The 20741-nt window shown below is 38.0% G+C and overlaps 2 protein-coding genes and 1 non-coding gene across 5 annotated transcripts in view; 1 reads left to right on the top strand and 2 right to left on the bottom strand.

The window, feature by feature from the left end:
• Positions 1-20741, top strand: part of LOC125768118 (protein PAT1 homolog 1-like) — a 75221-nt gene that overhangs the window by 23951 nt on the left and 30529 nt on the right. The window contains exon 4 of one of the 3 annotated variants that reach the window (XM_049435343.1): positions 1034-1573. The exons of the other annotated variants lie outside the window; for them this stretch is intronic. The gene's annotated coding sequence lies outside the window, so the exon portion shown is untranslated. Of the gene's footprint in view, positions 1-1033; positions 1574-20741 lie in introns of those variants that run through there. 3 annotated transcript variants of the gene reach the window in all.
• Trnav-aac (transfer RNA valine (anticodon AAC)) lies at positions 113-185 on the bottom strand. Its single transcript has one exon. It is a non-coding gene; the product is annotated as a tRNA-Val (tRNA).
• LOC125768125 (uncharacterized) overlaps positions 15521-20741 on the bottom strand; it is a 31686-nt gene continuing 26465 nt past the window's right edge. Inside the window, exon 3 of the mRNA XM_049435373.1 lies at positions 15521-19372. Within this exon, the coding sequence (XP_049291330.1) occupies positions 17786-19372 (1587 nt within the window). The 3' untranslated portion in view covers positions 15521-17785. The remainder of the gene's footprint in view (positions 19373-20741) is intronic.

Here is a 20741-nt window from a genome sequence, read left to right as displayed (position 1 = left end):
GTGAAGAGAATTTGTCTCTTAACAAGAAAGGAGACACCTAAATTTAACCCTTTTCCAGTTGGTCCAAAGCAAAAAGCTTTTGAGAACATTCGATATAAAAAAAATTCGAGTTTGTTTCCGCCCGGGATCGAACCGGGGGCCTTCCGCGTGTTAGGCGGATGTGATAACCACTACACCACGGAAACCGATGGAATGTGTTTTGTTTCAATGCACCCGGTGCAACTACTTTTACTTCACAAGTCGCTGAACAGTATCCCCACAGCTAAGCCAAGCGGATCGAACATGGACCTTTAAAAATATAAATCACCAAAAGCAAAGGTAAACCAAGGGAGGGGATTTTCGTGAAAGTATTTTTAGTGCAGCAGCACCAGGCTCACGGGACGGGCAATAATGTGAATTTTGTCGCAACGCAATGTTGCTGCCAATGGTGCGCAGTGGAATCGAGAGACGAAGAGAGAGAGAGAGAGAGAGAGAGAGAGAGAGAGAGAGAGAGAGAGAGAGAGAGAGAGAGAGAGAGAAGGGGACGGGAAGGGATGTTGAAAACAGATTCCGTTTTGGTACACAAAGGGGAGCAGAAAGTAAGTGGAGGAGAGGCGGAAAAACGGAGCCATCTCCAAAGGGTTTGCCTGTTTTTTTCCAGTGGTGATGAAAAGCGATAAATTTAAACTCCACTGCAGCATAAAGGAGGACATTGGGGGCAAGAAAACAACAACAAAAATGGCCGCACCGTTGTTTACGCGGTTTGGTAATTTTTTCTTGGCTTTATTATTGGCTCGGAAAAGCTCCACTACAGAAATGTTTTGTTGTGGTAGATCATGTCTTTAAGAACAATTAACAGGAAAGGAATATCAGTTGGAATGTGTTCGAGTCATTTATTGTGCCTTTCACATAACAAATCGGATTTAACATTTACTTTATTTTCTTATCACCTTTACACATATCTTCACAAATATTTTTCATGATCAGTTTACGAAAATTTATTACATAATTTCCATCTTAAACTTTTCACTTTCTTCCACCACCGTTACAACAGGACGAAAACACATGAAACGGACGCGATGAAATCACTCGTCGAGAAGAAAGTTTACGGTGCTGGTCGCGTTGGTGAAACTTTTATCAGTGTACTCTCGTTATGGATGCAAAGTTTGATGGATTCCACCGGCGGACATCCTTCATCAGCCGCGAGTTCCTTCCTTTTTTCTGTAATATCTAATCGCATTACCACTGTTTAACGATCAATAATTGCTAGATCAAGCTGCAGAAGTGAAAAGGAAATTAATAACGGAATGAAAAAAATATGTAACACAAAAATAATAATAGAAAGTGTATAAAAGTATAGAAATATCAGTTTAGGAATGTAAATTAACTCTTTACTGCTAGAAACGTAGGAATTATTTCAAAATATTATAATCAAAAAAATAAAAGCAACGTAAAATAATACTTGTATAAAATCGATATGTTTGTTGATTTATTCATTTGAAAAGTTTACAGTAAGTATTTTAAAATTAAAAGGCTACCTCCATACCTTTTCTTCGCGCTTGTTACCCCGTCACTACGTGCTGAGCAGTTATCATGTTTGCGAACGCGACAAAAGTAGCTCAATTTTCCAAGATAATTTAAAAAAATAATAAGGCTGTAGCCTTATGAAATTTTCAAGTTGACATTTTTCGTTAATTTTTATTCTATTTTCTTTTAAAGCATAACTTGCGTGAAAAGAAAAGAAGAAAACAAACAAATTGGCATTAAAATAAATCAATTTTTTTTTGCAAAATTTCCGAAAAAAAACGTAAGGGGTAAGCCTTATGAAATTTTCGAGTGGAAAATTTTTTTGAAATTTTTTTCTGATTTTTTATTCTTTTTTTAATTTAAAGCATTATTTGAGTGAAAAGAAACTTATTGCAACAAATTCGCATTAAAATATATCACATTTATAAATTTTGCTAAATTGTTCAAAAATGTGGAAAATTTTACATTTTCTCAAACAGGGTAAGGAACTTGGTTCCTCGAATAACTCCTGACACAGACATCTGAGGGCATGGCCGTCCAAGAAGAAAATGTAGCCCTTGGTGCCATCTATCGACCACAGGTTAAAGATTGGCGATCCGTTGGATAGGGACCGAGTTATAGGCAAAAATTTGTGCAAAAATGAGCCTTATGAAATTTTCAAATTTTTATAATCTTTCAATTTTTTTATTATTTTTTATTTTTTTTTTTGTTTAAAACATTATTTGAGTGAAAAGAAACTTATTGCAACCAATTGGCATTAAAATAAATCAATTTAAATTTTTTTGCAAAATTTCCGAAAAAAAACGTAAGGGGTAAGCCTTATGAAATTTTCGAGTGGAAAATTTTTTTGAAATTTTTTTCTGATTTTTTATTCTTTTTTTAATTTAAAGCATTATTTGAGTGAAAAGAAACTTATTGCAACAAATTCCCATTAAAATATATCACATTTATAAATTTTGCTAAATTGTTCAAAAATGAGAAAAAATTTACATTTTCACAAACAGGGTATGGAACTTGGTTCCTCGAATAACTTCCGGCACGGACATCGGAGGGCATGGCGGTCCAAGAAGAAAATGTAGCCATTGGTGCCATCTATCGACCACAGGTTAAAGATTGGCGATCCGTTGGATAGGGACCGAGTTATAGGCAAAACTTGGTGCTATAATGAGGAAAATTTTACCTTTTTATCAAACAGGGTATGGAACTTGGTTCCTCGAATAACTTTTGGCACAGACATCTCAGGGCATGGCGGTCCAAGAAGAAAATGTAGCCATTGGTGCCATCTATCGACCACAGGTTAAAGATTGGCGATCCGTTGGATAGGGACAGAGTTATAGGCAAAACTTGGTGCAAAAATGAGCCTTATTGAATTTTCAAATTTTTATAATCTTTCAATTTTTTTCTAATTTTTTATTTTTTTTTTGTTTAAAACATTATTTGAGTGAAAAGAAACTTATTGCAACCAATTGGCATTAAAATAAATCAATTTAAATTTTTTTGCAAAATTTCCGAAAAAAACGTAAGGGGTAAGCCTTATGAAATTTTCGAGTGGAAAATTTTTTGAAATTTTTTTTCTGATTTTTTATTCTTTTTTTAATTTAAAGTATTATTTGAGTGAAAAGAAACTTATTGCAACAAATTCCCATTAAAATATATCACATTTATACATTTTGCTAAATTACTCAAAAATTAAGAAAATTTTACATTTTCTCAAACAGGGTATGGAACTTGGTTCCTCGAATAACTTCTGGCACAGACATCTGAAAGCATGACCGTTCAAGAAGAAAATGTAGCCATTGGTGCCATCTATCGACCACAGGTTAAAGATTGGCGATCCGTTGGATAGGGACCGAGTTATAGGCAAAACTTGTTGCAAAAATGAGAAAAATTTTGCTTTTTCTCAAACAGGGTATGGAACTTGGTTCCTCGAATAACTTCCGGCAAGGACATCGGAGGGCATGGCCGTCCAAGAAGAAAATGTAGGCATTGGTGCCATCTATCGACCACAGGTTAAAGATTGACGATCCGTTGGATAGGGACCGAGTTACAGGGAAAACTTGCTGCAAAAATGAGGAAAATTTTGCTTTTTCTCAAACAGGGTATGGAACTTGGTTCCTCGAATAACTTACGACACAGATATCTGAAAGCATGACCGTTCAAGAAGAAAATGTAGCCATTGGTGCCATCTATCGACCACAGGTTAAAGATTGGCGATCCGTTGGATAGGGACCGAGTTATAGGCAAAACTTGTTGCAAAAATGAGAAAAATTTTGCTTTTTCTCAAACAGGGTATGGAACTTGGTTCCTCGAATAACTTCCGGCAAGGACATCGGAGGGCATGGCGGTCCAAGAAGAAAATGTAGCCATTGGTGCCATCTATCGACCACAGGTTAAAGATTGGCGATCCGTTGGATAGGGACCGAGTTATAGGCAAAACTTGGTGCAAAAATGAGCCTTATTGAATTTTCAAATTTTTATAATCTTTCAATTTTTATCTAATTTTTTATTCTTTTTTTGTTTAAAACATTATTTGAGTGAAAAGAAACTTATTGCAACCAATTGGCATTAAAATAAATTAATTTAAATTTTTTTGCAAAATTTCCGAAAAAAAACGTAAGGGGTAAGCCTTATGAAATTTTCGAGTGGAAAATTTTTTGAAATTTTTTTTCTGATTTTTTATTCTTTTTTTAATTTAAAGTATTATTTGAGCGAATAGAAACCTATTGCAACAAATTTCCATTAAAATATATCACATTTATACATTTTGCTAAATTACTCAAAAATGAAGAAAATTTTACATTTTCTCAAACAGGGTATGGAACTTGGTTCCTCGAATAACTTCTGGCACAGACATCTGAGGGCATGGCCGTCCAAGAAGAAAATGTAGCCCTTGATGCCATCTATCGACCACAGGTTAAAGATTGGCGATCCGTTGGATACCGACCGAGTTATAGGCAAAACTTGATGCAGAAATGAAGAAAATTTTACATTTTCACAAACAGGGTATGGAACTTGATTCTTCGAATAACTTCCGACACAGATATTTGAGGACATGGCCGTCCAAGAAGTAAATGTAGCCATTGGTGCCATCTATCGACCACAGGTTAAAGATTGGCGATCCGTTGGATAGGGACCGAGTTATAGGCAAAACTTGGTGCTATAATGAGGAAAATTTTACCTTTTTATCAAACAGGGTATGGAACTTGGTTCCTCGAATAACTTTTGGCACAGACATCTCAGGGCATGGCGGTCCAAGAAGAAAATGTAGCCATTGGTGCCATCTATCGACCACAGGTTAAAGATTGGCGATCCGTTGGATAGGGACAGAGTTATAGGCAAAACTTGGTGCAAAAATGAGCCTTATTGAATTTTCAAATTTTTATAATCTTTCAATTTTTTTCTAATTTTTTATTTTTTTTTTGTTTAAAACATTATTTGAGTGAAAAGAAACTTATTGCAACCAATTGGCATTAAAATAAATCAATTTAAATTTTTTTGCAAAATTTCCGAAAAAAACGTAAGGGGTAAGCCTTATGAAATTTTCGAGTGGAAAATTTTTTGAAATTTTTTTTCTGATTTTTTATTCTTTTTTTAATTTAAAGTATTATTTGAGTGAAAAGAAACTTATTGCAACAAATTCCCATTAAAATATATCACATTTATACATTTTGCTAAATTACTCAAAAATTAAGAAAATTTTACATTTTCTCAAACAGGGTATGGAACTTGGTTCCTCGAATAACTTCTGGCACAGACATCTGGGGGCATGGCCGTCCAAGAAGAAAATGTAGCCATTGGTGCCATCTATTGACCAAAAGTTAAAGTTTGGCGATCCGTTGGATAGGGACCGAGTTATAGGCAAAACTTGGTGCAAAAATGAGCCTTATTGAATTTTCAAATTTTTATAATCTTTCAATTTTTATCTAATTTTTTATTCTTTTTTTGTTTAAAACATTATTTGAGTGAAAAGAAACTTATTGCAACCAATTGGCATTAAAATAAATCAATTTAAATTTTTTTGCAAAATTTCCGAAAAAAAACGTAAGGGGTAAGCCTTATAAAATTTTCGAGTGGAAAATTTTTTGAAATTTTTTTTCTGATTTTTTATTCTTTTTTTAATTTCAAGCATTATTTGAGTGAAAAGAAACTTATTGCAACAAATTCGCATTCAAATATATCATATTTATAAATTATGCTAAATTGTTCAAAAATGAGGAAAATTCTACATTTTTATAAACAGGGTATGGAACTTGATTCCTCGAATAACTTCCGACACCGATATTTGAGGACATGGCCGTCCAAGAAGAAAATGTAGCCATTGGTGCCATCTATCGACCACAGGTTAAAGATTGGCGATCCGTTGGATAGGGACCGAGTTATAGGCAAAACTTGTTGCAAAAATGAGAAAAATTTTGCTTTTTCTCAAACAGGGTATGGAACTTGGTTCCTCGAATAACTTACGACACAGACATCTGAAAGCATGACCGTTCAAGAAGAAAATGTAGCCATTGGTGCCATCTATCGACCACAGGTTAAAGATTGGCGATCCGTTGGATAGGGACCGAGTTATAGGCAAAACTTGTTGCAAAAATGAGAAAAATTTTGCTTTTTCTCAAACAGGGTATGGAACTTGGTTCCTCGAATAACTTCCGGCAAGGACATCGGAGGGCATGGCCGTCCAAGAAGAAAATGTAGGCATTGGTGCCATCTATCGACCACAGGTTAAAGATTGACGATCCGTTGGATAGGGACCGAGTTACAGGGAAAACTTGCTGCAAAAATGAGGAAAATTTTGCTTTTTCTCAAACAGGGTATGGAACTTGGTTCCTCGAATAACTTACGACACAGATATCTGAAAGCATGACCGTTCAAGAAGAAAATGTAGCCATTGGTGCCATCTATCGACCACAGGTTAAAGATTGGCGATCCGTTGGATAGGGACCGAGTTATAGGCAAAACTTGTTGCAAAAATGAGAAAAATTTTGCTTTTTCTCAAACAGGGTATGGAACTTGGTTCCTCGAATAACTTCCGGCAAGGACATCGGAGGGCATGGCGGTCCAAGAAGAAAATGTAGCCATTGGTGCCATCTATCGACCACAGGTTAAAGATTGGCGATCCGTTGGATAGGGACCGAGTTATAGGCAAAACTTGGTGCAAAAATGAGCCTTATTGAATTTTCAAATTTTTATAATCTTTCAATTTTTATCTAATTTTTTATTCTTTTTTTGTTTAAAACATTATTTGAGTGAAAAGAAACTTATTGCAACCAATTGGCATTAAAATAAATTAATTTAAATTTTTTTGCAAAATTTCCGAAAAAAAACGTAAGGGGTAAGCCTTATGAAATTTTCGAGTGGAAAATTTTTTGAAATTTTTTTTCTGATTTTTTATTCTTTTTTTAATTTAAAGTATTATTTGAGCGAATAGAAACCTATTGCAACAAATTTCCATTAAAATATATCACATTTATACATTTTGCTAAATTACTCAAAAATGAAGAAAATTTTACATTTTCTCAAACAGGGTATGGAACTTGGTTCCTCGAATAACTTCTGGCACAGACATCTGAGGGCATGGCCGTCCAAGAAGAAAATGTAGCCCTTGATGCCATCTATCGACCACAGGTTAAAGATTGGCGATCCGTTGGATACCGACCGAGTTATAGGCAAAACTTGATGCAGAAATGAAGAAAATTTTACATTTTCACAAACAGGGTATGGAACTTGATTCTTCGAATAACTTCCGACACAGATATTTGAGGACATGGCCGTCCAAGAAGTAAATGTAGCCATTGGTGCCATCTATCGACCACAGGTTAAAGATTGGCGATCCGTTGGATAGGGACCGAGTTATAGGCAAAACTTGTTGCAAAAATGAGAAAAATTTTGCTTTTTCTCAAACAGGGTATGGAACTTGGTTCCTCGAATAACTTCCGGCAAGGACATCGGAGGGCATGGCGGTCCAAGAAGAAAATGTAGCCATTGGTGCCATCTATCGACCACAGGTTAAAGATTGGCGATCCGTTGGATAGGGACCGAGTTATAGGCAAAACTTGGTGCAAAAATGAGCCTTATTGAATTTTCAAATTTTTATAATCTTTCAATTTTTATCTAATTTTTTATTCTTTTTTTGTTTAAAACATTATTTGAGTGAAAAGAAACTTATTGCAACCAATTGGCATTAAAATAAATCAATTTAAATTTTTTTGCAAAATTTCCGAAAAAAAACGTAAGGGGTAAGCCTTATGAAATTTTCGAGTGGAAAATTTTTTGAAATTTTTTTTCTGATTTTTTATTCTTTTTTTAATTTAAAGTATTATTTGAGCGAAAAGAAACTTATTGCAACAAATTCCCATTAAAATATATCACATTTATAAATTTTGCTAAATTACTCAAAAATTAAGAAAATTTTACATTTTCTCAAACAGGGTATGGAACTTGGTTCCTCGAATAACTTCCGGCACGGACATCGGAGGGCATGGCGGTCCAAGAAGAAAATGTAGCCATTGGTGCCATCTATCGACCACAGGTTAAAGATTGGCGATCTGTTGGATAGGGACCGAGTTATAGGCAAAACTTGGTGCAAAAATAAGCCTTATTGAATTTTCAAATTTTTATAATCTTTCAACTTTTATCTAATTTTTTATTCTTTTTTTGTTTAAAACATTATTTGAGTGAAAAGAAACTTATTGCAACCAATTGGCATTAAAATAAATCAATTTAAATTTTTTTGCAAAATTTCCGAAAAAAACGTAAGGGGTAAGCCTTATGAAATTTTCGAGTGGAAAAGTTTTTGAAATTTTTTTTTCTGATTTTTTATTATTTTTCTAATTTAAAGCATAATTTGAGTGAAAAGAAACACATTGCAACGAATTCGCATTAAAATAAATCATTTTTTTAAATTTTGGTGAATTGCTCAAAAATGAGGAAAATTTTATATTTTCTCAAACAAGGTAAGGAACTTGGTTCCTCGAATAACTTCTGGCACAGACATCTTAGGGCATGGCCGTCCAAGAAGAAAATGTAGCCATTGGTGCCATCTATTGACCACAAGTTAAAGTTTGGCGATCCGTTGGATAGGGACCGAGTTATAGGCAAAACTTGGTGCAAAAATGAGGAAAATTTTACATTTTCTCAAACAGGGTATGGAACTTGATTCTTCGAATAACTTCCGACACAGATATTTGAGGACATGGCCGTCCAAGAAGAAAATGTAGCCATTGGTGCCATCTATCGACCACAGGTTAAAGATTGGCGATCCGTTGGATAGGGACCGAGTTATAGGCAAAACTTGGTGCAAAAATGAGAAAAATTTTGCTTTTTCTCAAACAGGGTATGGAACTTGGTTCCTCGAATAACTTCCGGCACGGACATCGGAGGGCATAGCCGTCCAAGAAGAAAATGTAGCCATTGGTGCCATCTATCGACCACAGGTTAAAGATTGACGATCCGTTGGATAGGGACAGAGTTACAGGGAAAACTTGCTGCAAAAATGAGGAAAATTTTGCTTTTTCTCAAACAGGGTATGGAACTTGGTTCCTCGAATAACTTACGACACAGACATCTGAAAGCATGACCGTTCAAGAAGAAAATGTAGCCATTGGTGCCATCTATCGACCACAGGTTAAAGATTGGCGATCCGTTGGATAGGGACCGAGTTATAGGCAAAACTTGTTGCAAAAATGAGAAAAATTTTGCTTTTTCTCAAACAGGGTATGGAACTTGGTTCCTCGAATAACTTCCGGCAAGGACATCGGAGGGCATGGCGGTCCAAGAAGAAAATGTAGCCATTGGTGCCATCTATCGACCACAGGTTAAAGATTGGCGATCCGTTGGATAGGGACCGAGTTATAGGCAAAACTTGGTGCAAAAATGAGCCTTATTGAATTTTCAAATTTTTATAATCTTTCAATTTTTATCTAATTTTTTATTCTTTTTTTGTTTAAAACATTATTTGAGTGAAAAGAAACTTATTGCAACCAATTGGCATTAAAATAAATCAATTTAAATTTTTTTGCAAAATTTCCGAAAAAAAACGTAAGGGGTAAGCCTTATGAAATTTTCGAGTGGAAAATTTTTTGAAATTTTTTTTCTGATTTTTTATTCTTTTTTTAATTTAAAGTATTATTTGAGCGAAAAGAAACTTATTGCAACAAATTCCCATTAAAATATATCACATTTATAAATTTTGCTAAATTACTCAAAAATTAAGAAAATTTTACATTTTCTCAAACAGGGTATGGAACTTGGTTCCTCGAATAACTTCCGGCACGGACATCGGAGGGCATGGCCGTCCAAGAAGAAAATGTAGCCATTGGTGCCATCTATCGACCACAGGTTAAAGATTGGCGATCCGTTGGATAGGGACCGAGTTATAGGCAAAACTTGGTGCAAAAATGAGAAAAATTTTGCTTTTTCTCAAACAGGGTATGGAACTTGGTTCCTCGAATAACTTCCGGCACGGACATCGGAGGGCATGGCCGTCCAAGAAGAAAATGTAGCCATTGGTGCCATCTATCGACCACAGGTTAAAGATTGACGATCCGTTGGATAGGGACAGAGTTACAGGGAAAACTTGCTGCAAAAATGAGGAAAATTTTGCTTTTTCTCAAACAGGGTATGGAACTTGGTTCCTCGAATAACTTACGACACAGACATCTGAAAGCATGACCGTTCAAGAAGAAAATGTAGCCATTGGTGCCATCTATCGACCACAGGTTAAAGATTGGCGATCCGTTGGATAGGGACCGAGTTATAGGCAAAACTTGTTGCAAAAATGAGAAAAATTTTGCTTTTTCTCAAACAGGGTATGGAACTTGGTTCCTCGAATAACTTCCGGCAAGGACATCGGAGGGCATGGCGGTCCAAGAAGAAAATGTAGCCATTGGTGCCATCTATCGACCACAGGTTTAAGATTGGCGATCCGTTGGATAGGGACCGAGTTATAGGCAAAACTTGGTGCAAAAATGAGCCTTATTGAATTTTCAAATTTTTATAATCTTTCAATTTTTATCTAATTTTTTATTCTTTTTTTGTTTAAAACATTATTTGAGTGAAAAGAAACTTATTGCAACCAATTGGCATTAAAATAAATCAATTTAAATTTTTTTGCAAAATTTCCGAAAAAAAACGTAAGGGGTAAGCCTTATGAAATTTTCGAGTAGAAATTTTTTTGAAATTTTTTTCTGATTTTTTATTCTTTTTTTAATTTAAAGTATTATTTGAGCGAAAAGAAACTTATTGCAACAAATTCCCATTAAAATATATCACATTTATAAATTTTGCTAAATTACTCAAAAATTAAGAAAATTTTACATTTTCTCAAACAGGGTATGGAACTTGGTTCCTCGAATAACTTCCGGCACGGACATCGGAGGGCATGGCGGTCCAAGAAGAAAATGTAGCCATTGGTGCCATCTATCGACCACAGGTTAAAGATTGGCGATCCGTTGGATAGGGACCGAGTTATAGGCAAAACTTGGTGCAAAAATGAGAAAAATTTAGCTTTTTCTCAAACAGGGTATAGAACTTGGTTCCTCGAATAACTTCCGGCACGGACATCGGAGGGCATGGCCGTCCAAGAAGAAAATGTAGGCATTGGTGCCATCTATCGACCACAGGTTAAAGATTGACGATCCGTTGGATAGGGACAGAGTTACAGGGAAAACTTGCTGCAAAAATGAGGAAAATTTTGCTTTTTCTCAAACAGGGTATGGAACTTGGTTCCTCGAATAACTTACGACACAGACATCTGAAAGCATGACCGTTCAAGAAGAAAATGTAGCCATTGGTGCCATCTATCGACCACAGGTTAAAGATTGGCGATCCGTTGGATAGGGACCTAGTTATAGGCAAAACTTGTTGCAAAAATGAGAAAAATTTTGCTTTTTCTCAAACAGGGTATGGAACTTGGTTCCTCGAATAACTTCCGGCACGGACATCGGAGGGCATGGCCGTCCAAGAAGAAAATGTAGGCATTGGTGCCATCTATCGACCACAGGTTAAAGATTGACGATCCGTTGGATAGGGACAGAGTTACAGGGAAAACTTGTTGCAAAAATGAGGAAAATTTTGCTTTTTCTCAAACAGGGTATGGAACTTGGTTCCTCGAATAACTTACGACACAGACATCTGAAAGCATGACCGTTCAAGAAGAAAATGTAGCCATTGGTGCCATCTATCGACCACAGGTTAAAGATTGGCGATCCGTTGGATAGGGACCGAGTTATAGGCAAAACTTGGTGCAAAAATGAGCCTTATTGAATTTTCAAATTTTTATACTCTTTCAATTTTTATCTAATTTTTTATTCTTTTTTTGTTTAAAACATTTTTTGAGTGAAAAGAAACTTATTGCAACCAATTGGCATTAAAATAAATCAATTTAAATTTTTTTGCAAAATTTCCGAAAAAAAACGTAAGGGGTAAGCCTTATAAAATTTTCGAGTGGAAAATTTTTTGAAATTTTTTTTCTGATTTTTTATTCTTTTTTTAATTTCAAGCATTATTTGAGTGAAAAGAAACTTATTGCAACAAATTCGCATTCAAATATATCATATTTATAAATTTTGCTAAATTGTTCAAAAATGAGGAAAATTTTACATTTTCTCAAACAGGGTATGGAACTTGATTCCTCGAATAACTTCCGACACCGATATTTGAGGACATGGCCGTCCAAGAAGAAAATGTAGCCATTGGTGCCATCTATCGACCACAGGTTAAAGATTGGCGATCCGTTGGATAGGGACCGAGTTATAGGCAAAACTTGTTGCAAAAATGAGAAAATTTTGCTTTTTCTCAAACAGGGTATGGAACTTGGTTCCTCGAATAACTTCCGGCAAGGACATCGGAGGGCATGGCGGTCCAAGAAGAAAATGTAGCCATTGGTGCCATCTATCGACCACAGGTTAAAGATTGGCGATCCGTTGGATAGGGACCGAGTTATAGGCAAAACTTGGTGCAAAAATGAGCCTTATTGAATTTTCAAATTTTTATAATCTTTCAATTTTTATCTAATTTTTTATTTTTTTTTTGGTTTAAAACATTATTTGAGTGAAAAGAAACTTATTGCAACCAATTGGCATTAAAATAAATCAATTTAAATTTTTTTGCAAAATTTCCGAAAAAAACGTAAGGGGTAAGCCTTATGAAATTTTCGAGTGGAAAATTTTTTGAAATTTTTTTTCTGATTTTTTATTCTTTTTTTAATTTAAAGTATTATTTGAGCGAAAAGAAACTTATTGCAACAAATTCCCATTAAAATATATCACATTTATAAATTTTGCTAAATTACTCAAAAATTAAGAAAATTTTACATTTTCTCAAACAGGGTATGGAACTTGGTTCCTCAAATAACTTCCGGCACGGACATCGGAGGGCATGGCGGTCCAAGAAGAAAATGTAGCCATTGGTGCCATCTATCGACCACAGGTTAAAGATTGGCGATCTGTTGGATAGGGACCGAGTTATTGGCAAAACTTGGTGCAAAAATGAGGAAAATTTTACATTTTCACAAACAAGGTAAGGAACTTGGTTCCTCGAATAACTTCTGGCACAGACATCTGAGGGCATGGCCGTCCAAGAAGAAAATGTAGCCATTGGTGCCATCTATCGACCACAGGTTAAAGATTGGCGATCCGTTGGATAGGGACCGAGTTATAGGCAAAACTTGGTGCAAAAATAAGCCTTATTGAATTTTCAAATTTTTATAATCTTTCAATTTTTATCTAATTTTTTATTCTTTTTTTGTTTAAAACATTTTTTGAGTGAAAAGAAACTTATTGCAACCAATTGGCATTAAAATAAATCAATTTAAATTTTTTTGCAAAATTTCCGAAAAAAAACGTAAGGGGTAAGCCTTATGAAATTTTCGAGTGGAAAAGTTTTTGAAATTTTTTTTCTGATTTTTTATTATTTTTCTAATTTAAAGCATAATTTGAGTGAAAAGAAACACATTGCAACGAATTCGCATTAAAATAAATCATTTTTTTAAATTTTGGTGAATTGCTCAAAAATGAGGAAAATTTTATATTTTCTCAAACAAGGTAAGGAACTTGGTTCCTCGAATAACTTCTGGCACAGACATCTTAGGGCATGGCCGTCCAAGAAGAAAATGTAGCCATTGGTGCCATCTATTGACCACAAGTTAAAGTTTGGCGATCCGTTGGATAGGGACCGAGTTATAGGCAAAACTTGGTGCAAAAATGAGGAAAATTTTACATTTTCACAAACAGGGTATGGAACTTGATTCTTCGAATAACTTCCGACACAGATATTTGAGGACATGGCCGTCCAAGAAGAAAATGTAGCCATTGGTGCCATCTATCGACCACAGGTTAAAGATTGGCGATCCGTTGGATAGGGACCGAGTTATAGGCAAAACTTGTTGCAAAAATGAGAAAAATTTTGCTTTTTCTCAAACAGGGTATGGAACTTGGTTCCTCGAATAACTTCCGGCAAGGACATCGGAGGGCATGGCGGTCCAAGAAGAAAATGTAGCCATTGGTGCCATCTATCGACCACAGGTTAAAGATTGGCGATCCGTTGGATAGGGACCGAGTTATAGGCAAAACTTGGTGCAAAAATGAGGAAAAAATTACATTTTCTCAAACAGGGTATGGAAGTTGGTTCCTCGAATAACTTCCGGCACGGACATCGGAGGGCATGGCGGTCCAAGAAGAAAATGTAGCCATTGGTGCCATCTATCGACCACAGGTTAAAGATTGGCGATCCGTTGGATAGGGACCGAGTTATAGGCAAAACTTGTTGCAAAAATGAGAAAAATTTTGCTTTTTCTCAAACAGGGTATGGAACTTGGTTCCTCGAATAACTTCCGGCAAGGACATCGGAGGGCATGGCGGTCCAAGAAGAAAATGTAGCCATTGGTGCCATCTATCGACCACAGGTTAAAGATTGGCGATCCGTTGGATAGGGACCGAGTTATAGGCAAAACTTGGTGCAAAAATGAGCCTTATTGAATTTTCAAATTTTTATAATCTTTCAATTTTTATCTAATTTTTTATTCTTTTTTTGTTTAAAACATTATTTGAGTGAAAAGAAACTTATTGCAACCAATTGGCATTAAAATAAATCAATTTAAATTTTTTTGCAAAATTTCCGAAAAAAAACGTAAGGGGTAAGCCTTATGAAATTTTCGAGTGGAAAATTTTTTGAAATTTTTTTTCTGATTTTTTATTCTTTTTTTAATTTAAAGTATTATTTGAGCGAAAAGAAACTTATTGCAACAAATTCCCATTAAAATATATCACATTTATACATTTTGCTAAATTACTCAAAAATTAAGAAAATTTTACATTTTCTCAAACAGGGTATGGAACTTGGTTCCTCGAATAACTTCCGGCACGGACATCGGAGGGCATGGCGGTCCAAGAAGAAAATGTAGCCATTGGTGCCATCTATCGACCACAGGTTAAAGATTGACGATCCGTTGGATAGGGACCGAGTTATAGGCAAAACTTGGTGCAAAAATGAGGAAAATTTTGCTTTTTCTCAAACAGGGTATGGAACTTGGTTCCTCGAATAACTTCCGGCACGGACATCGGAGGGCATGGCCGTCCAAGAAGAAAATGGAGCCATTGGTGCCATCTATCGACCACAGGTTAAAGATTGACGATCCGTTGGATAGGGACAGAGTTACAGGGAAAACTTGCTGCAAAAATGAGGAAAATTTTGCTTTTTCTCAAACAGGGTATGGAACTTGGTTCCTCGAATAACTTACGACACAGACATCTGAAAGCATGACCGTTCAAGAAGAAAATGTAGCCATTGGTGTCATCTATCGACCACAGGTTAAAGATTGGCGATCCGTTGGATACCAACCGAGTTATAGGTAAAACTTGGTGAAAAAATGAGCCTTAGGAGATTGGCAAATTTATAAAAAAAAATATTTTTTTTCACCTTAAAGCATTATTTGAGGGAAACGGAACATATTGCATTAAATTCGCATTAAAATAAAAAAAAAATTAAAAGTATGATAAATTGCTCAAAAAATGATAAGACTATAGCATTAGGAGGTAGGCAAATTTACAGATTTTTGTTTACTTTGTTATTATTTGTTATTCTTTTTATTCCCAAAAGCTGAAAAATAATTTTAAATGCGATGTTTTCTTTCTGTTACTATAGTAAGCTGCTAAAAAGGGAAAATTAACAAATATAGCGATATTAAACAAGTATTATTTTATTACTCTTGCGTGCATTTATACGATTCTGGTAGCCGTAGATACCGGGCATGACCTTTATTGGAGACCTTCAGAACATGGCATGAGAAACGATCAAATTGCCGTTTCCCAAGACAGTTTACAACGTTGTTGCTTTTGGAAAAAGAATCTCGTTCGGTCACATTCCACCATTCAGCCGAGTTGATGCTGAAACTCGTTTGTAGGTTAGCAGGGAAGGGAAAGAAAGGAATGGGGAAATGCATTCCGTTGGTGGGTGGGAGGGGGGGCATATATATCTGTGCATCGCGCAGCCCAAAGAGCCCCAAGAAATCGGTCGTGATTCATGCAAACGGGAATGTTGTTAGCCTCTTTTGCGCCGGGGTACGGTAAAAATGAAAGGTGAGACGAATGATGAGACTTCTCTCGCGAAATTGAGCATACTGGAAAGGATAAAACGGCAACGAACAACTATCTGTATTATTGTAATATCAGCAAAAAATCAATGCACACAACTTTATATTAATTTTCGCACCATTTGCTCATGGTTTTTTTTATATTTATAATCACCATTATTATTATTTTCTCTCAAGTTAATAGAAGAAGATCATAATCACACTCGCTTTCTTCTCAAATGCGGTTCGTTCTTCTCATTTTCGTCTTCTTTCTCACGAACACTATCAGAACCGTCCCTCGGTAAACAGGTTTCTGAACGGATCAAACTGATGAGATCAAGCATCCAATGCTTCTTGTGTAGGAACACAAACACAGTTACACAGACACATTCATGCACCTTCCGAATGGACTACTAAGATCGATCTAATCGCACACTTCACAGTCGCTTTGTACTTCGTTCGTTTCGGGCTGTCGCCTTAGCTTCCCGATAATTATCCCCTGCCCCGGGGGGGAGACGGGGGGGCAACTTGATCCCTTTAATAATAACGCTTCCTTCTTTCCGTGCTGTAAATGTTTTCTAATTCACGTCCGATTGCCTTTCAATCCCGTCGAGAGGCCGTCGTTTAATGGACGCTTTGATTTGATTGTTGTTTTCCCCCTAATCTCTTCAGGTGCGATCAGTGATTAGATGGTGTGTGTGTTTTTCTTGTGCCTTTCTATCCCCATCTTCAGAAGTATGTGCGTGTGATTGTTGGTAGACGAATAAAAAGAATGAAACTAATCGCATACCGAATACAAAGACTAATTAAAGCTTCACGTTTTCGCAATTAACCGGGGTACGAATATGCATTTCCTCGGTTCTGTTCTTACTCCATCCTCACAACTGTCTATGGCCGTCTGATTTGCTTCTCTATCACTTCCCTGATTGCATATGACAAGGTTGTTGGTAAAGGCTTCTTACGCATTAGTAAAACAATACGCACACTAATCAATGCGGTAAGTTCGATTATTTACACACACACACTGGTGAAGCAGCGTTTACACGGCGTTTAAGGATCAAGTGAAAGTGAATCATTTAAATTCTTTTGCGGGGATAATGCGTTCCATCGCGCTGTAGTGGATATGAAATGAAAGACAATGTAATTCCCGATTGATATGGGGAAATATGTCATGGTCATGTTCCACTATTTGATATGAAACGAGGTTCAATGATAAGAATGTACTCGCTTTACCTCTTCGCATGTTCCTGAATACTTAATTTAGCATTAAATTACTATCACTTTCGCCTGTTCACTAAACGCTGCTTTAAATATTAAATGTAAACCTGGCGTGTTAAAAGTTAATTAAAGCACAACTCTAAACAGAAGAAGAAAAACCGCGCGCACTGTACTCTATATCACAAAAAAACATACAACATAATTATTGTGTAAGAAACCCCATTCCTTCCTTTCTGTTTCTTGGATGGCACCCCTGTCCCGCACTGTGGAGACCAGCGTGCTGCTATCTAATATTGCCTTTAGAGTGTATGATGACGATGATGATGGCGTGGCGGAGCTTCCGAGATACACACACACACCACTCACTTCAAACAATCTTCCACCAGGTATAAGTGGAAGAGAAGGAGTGATACTCTCGCGAGGTGGTCCACTCTGGACGGAATCGGATGTCAGAGCTTGCCGCACACACACACACGCACGGTATTCTGTGGTAACTCACTCACAGATCTTGAGTGTAGCACAACGCCGTTCCAGCTCCTCGTTGAACGAGTTGTCGAACGTTTCGTCGTCGATCCAGGTCTCCACCGTGCTGGCGCTGGTACGCCGGGAAGAGCAGCGTGTCGATCGCCACACCACATCCGTGTCGATCTCGTAGTGCTTGCTGTTGAGATTTTCCCAAACGTCCGTTTGCACCTGGAACGCAGGTCGGTACTGCTGGTGGTGGGGAGGTGGTGTCTGCTGGGAACCACCACCACCAGTAAGCCGTGCCAGATGGGCTGGCGAGTACTCGAACGGGTTCCAGTGGGTACGCATTGGTTGGTATGCGGGAACGGTCTGCTGTTGGGGTTGCTGTTGCTGAGGGACGTCCAGGGACGTTTGGACCGTTAAAGGCGCCTTACAGACATCGCCACGAACCGGGCTCGGTTTGGCGGAAGAATCCCAAGGACTCTTGGACACCTTGTCCCAGCTGGCACCTCCACGGATGTTGTAGTTCTTCCACGGGTCGACAAAGTCCTCACTTTTCGCCAGATGGAACGGGGACGAACAGCAGGATGATGAGCTCGGTGTACCGCCACCACGATCGCCAGTACCGTCCGTAAGCTGATCGATCAAATAGCGCTTGGTGCGGTCATACTTAACCTTCTCGAAGAGAAGAGCAGCAGCCGTTTCAGCAACGGTTAGTCGCTCCATGACCGAGGGAGTCCGCGCAACGGGATCCTCCTCCACCATCGTCGACAGGGTCGTTTCTTGTTCTAAGCGTTGTTCTCTCCTTCCCAGCGTGGTGGTACTGGACGCAGACGTTAGTACGAGCTCTTCATCCTGTCTCCAACGTGCATGGACGTGCTGACCCTCACCATCGACATCTCTCGCCGTGTCCTCGTCGTCACCTTCGATGTGGTTGTAGTTACTGCGCCGGTGTTTGCTCGCGGACAGGAACAGTGGTTTCGCAATGTCCAGCGATCCTTCCCCATCACCAGCACCCATCAGGCTCTTGCTGATCTTATCCAGCTTAGCGCCAATCAGTCTACTACTACTATTATTACTCGCCAGGGTCATCGAGTCGGCGACCACTACTTCCCGCCGTTCGCCTGCACCGGCCTGAACGATCGAGGGAGAGCTTCCTAGTGTTTCCGACGTCGTCCTCACCGATTCGCCCTCCGTTAGCGGCCCGTCGAAAGTTTTCGACCGCAGCCGAAAGCACTTGCGGAGATTCACGTTCTTGTTGCTCGTGATGTTGGTGCGCTTCTTGGGAAGATTCTTCATGCTTCGACTCAGCTTGTAGTTGTTTTGCGTCTCGGGAATGGGCGGTGGCGAGGGATTTGGAGAGCCTCCGTCACCAAGCGCATAGAATCCCGTATCCTGCGCCATTCGCGTTTCCATCCAACCTTCCACAGCAACATCGTCCACGACGCTGGTGTCCCTGGGTTGAACCTTACACCGGGTCGGGGTACAGTTTTTGTGCAGGACGTATTTAGCCGTGATGCGATTGTTCAATCCATGACCATTGTTGGTGGGTGACTGATCTGCCGCACTGCCTCCGTTGGTAGTAGTGGCCGGATTGAAGGACAGTTTGCGAATTATCTGTAAATAAGCAACAATAACAAAAAAAAACTCTATTAGAATGGAGCTTGTAATAAGGTCCTCATCAGTAACTAGACATGTTTTACAGCGATCTTACGAGCCATCTCAATTGAACATTTACTTTTCCAGACAATTAAGTTGGGAAGAAAAATGGGCAAAACATAACACAAAAGCTGATGACATACGTTTGGGAAGCCATTTATTTCACCAAGTTCACCTTAATCTCAGCTTCCAAATCTTCGGAAATTGAGTGCAAATATTTGGAACGATCGTTCAGGCCGTTGATGAGTGGAACCCGTTGTTTTTGTTGCGTTGTTGCGTTAGTCCAGCTGTCGAATATGCGAAATAGCACAACAACAAAAAAACAATCAAAGAAAGGCAGAAGAAAAAAAGCACAGTTTCTCCCAAAAAACAACGCAACCATATCGCGGAAGACTTTTTTGGTTCCCAAGGATCTCGATTCCCACCGGATCCGGTTGTCGTTTCTGTTCCCTCCGTGGCTTCCTTTTCTTCGTTTTTCCTTCCAACTCTACCTAAGACATCCCAACGGGAATGTCAGATTTGTGTTTCTTCTTATCCACTTTGTGCGATCCAAAATTCTTACTTTGTTTCTTTTTCATTTATGATGGTGCGACGACTTCCCCGGCCATCATCATCAGCCTTTCCACTCGGTAAAAAGGAAGTGGAAACAAGATCCCAAGGGAGCGCACGAAAGAGAGAGAGAAAAAACTCACGGACTAAGGTGTTTTTGGTTGTTTTTTTCTTGTGCTTGTAAATAAAAAAAACCCTTCAAACCAACACGGGAATCCTTGCAACAGGAACAAACAAAGCACCAAAAACTTGAATCACGACGTACGAACGGGGCACGATGAGTCTGAGGGTAATATTATTATTACACGCGAAAAGGCAAAAAAAAACAAGCATAATCACTCTTCAGCATCTGAGTTCAAACAGTAACCAAAGAAACAAAAAAAAAGGAAGATCTGAATGATGTGGATCTTTCCTGTTTTTTTTTCCTGCATCGACAACCACACAACCGGCGACAACAATCTGCACATCCCCCCCCCTTCGTCCGTCTGGGTCAGACGGAAAACGGTTCTGCCTAAAAGGAAACGAGGCCGTTCCGGTAATTGTTGTGTCGTTTTAAAAGCCATACCCGAACGGACGGACGCGTCCATTGTCGCCAAAAAGCGAACGTGTTGCGAATTTATGCAACAGTTTACAATCAAAAACACTCTGCTGCATCATCATCAAGATTCACGTAGCACACACCCCAGAACAGGCACACACACACTGAGTGGCTGAGCTGATTAAAATGGACTCAACATTTGGTGAAATGTACGGCTCAATTGCATTTTCTGTGAAGAAT

Source organism: Anopheles funestus, chromosome 3RL, assembly GCF_943734845.2.
Source record: "Anopheles funestus chromosome 3RL, idAnoFuneDA-416_04, whole genome shotgun sequence".
Taxonomy (NCBI): domain Eukaryota; kingdom Metazoa; phylum Arthropoda; class Insecta; order Diptera; family Culicidae; genus Anopheles; species Anopheles funestus.
This window is presented reverse-complemented; position numbering and strand designations above follow the sequence as displayed.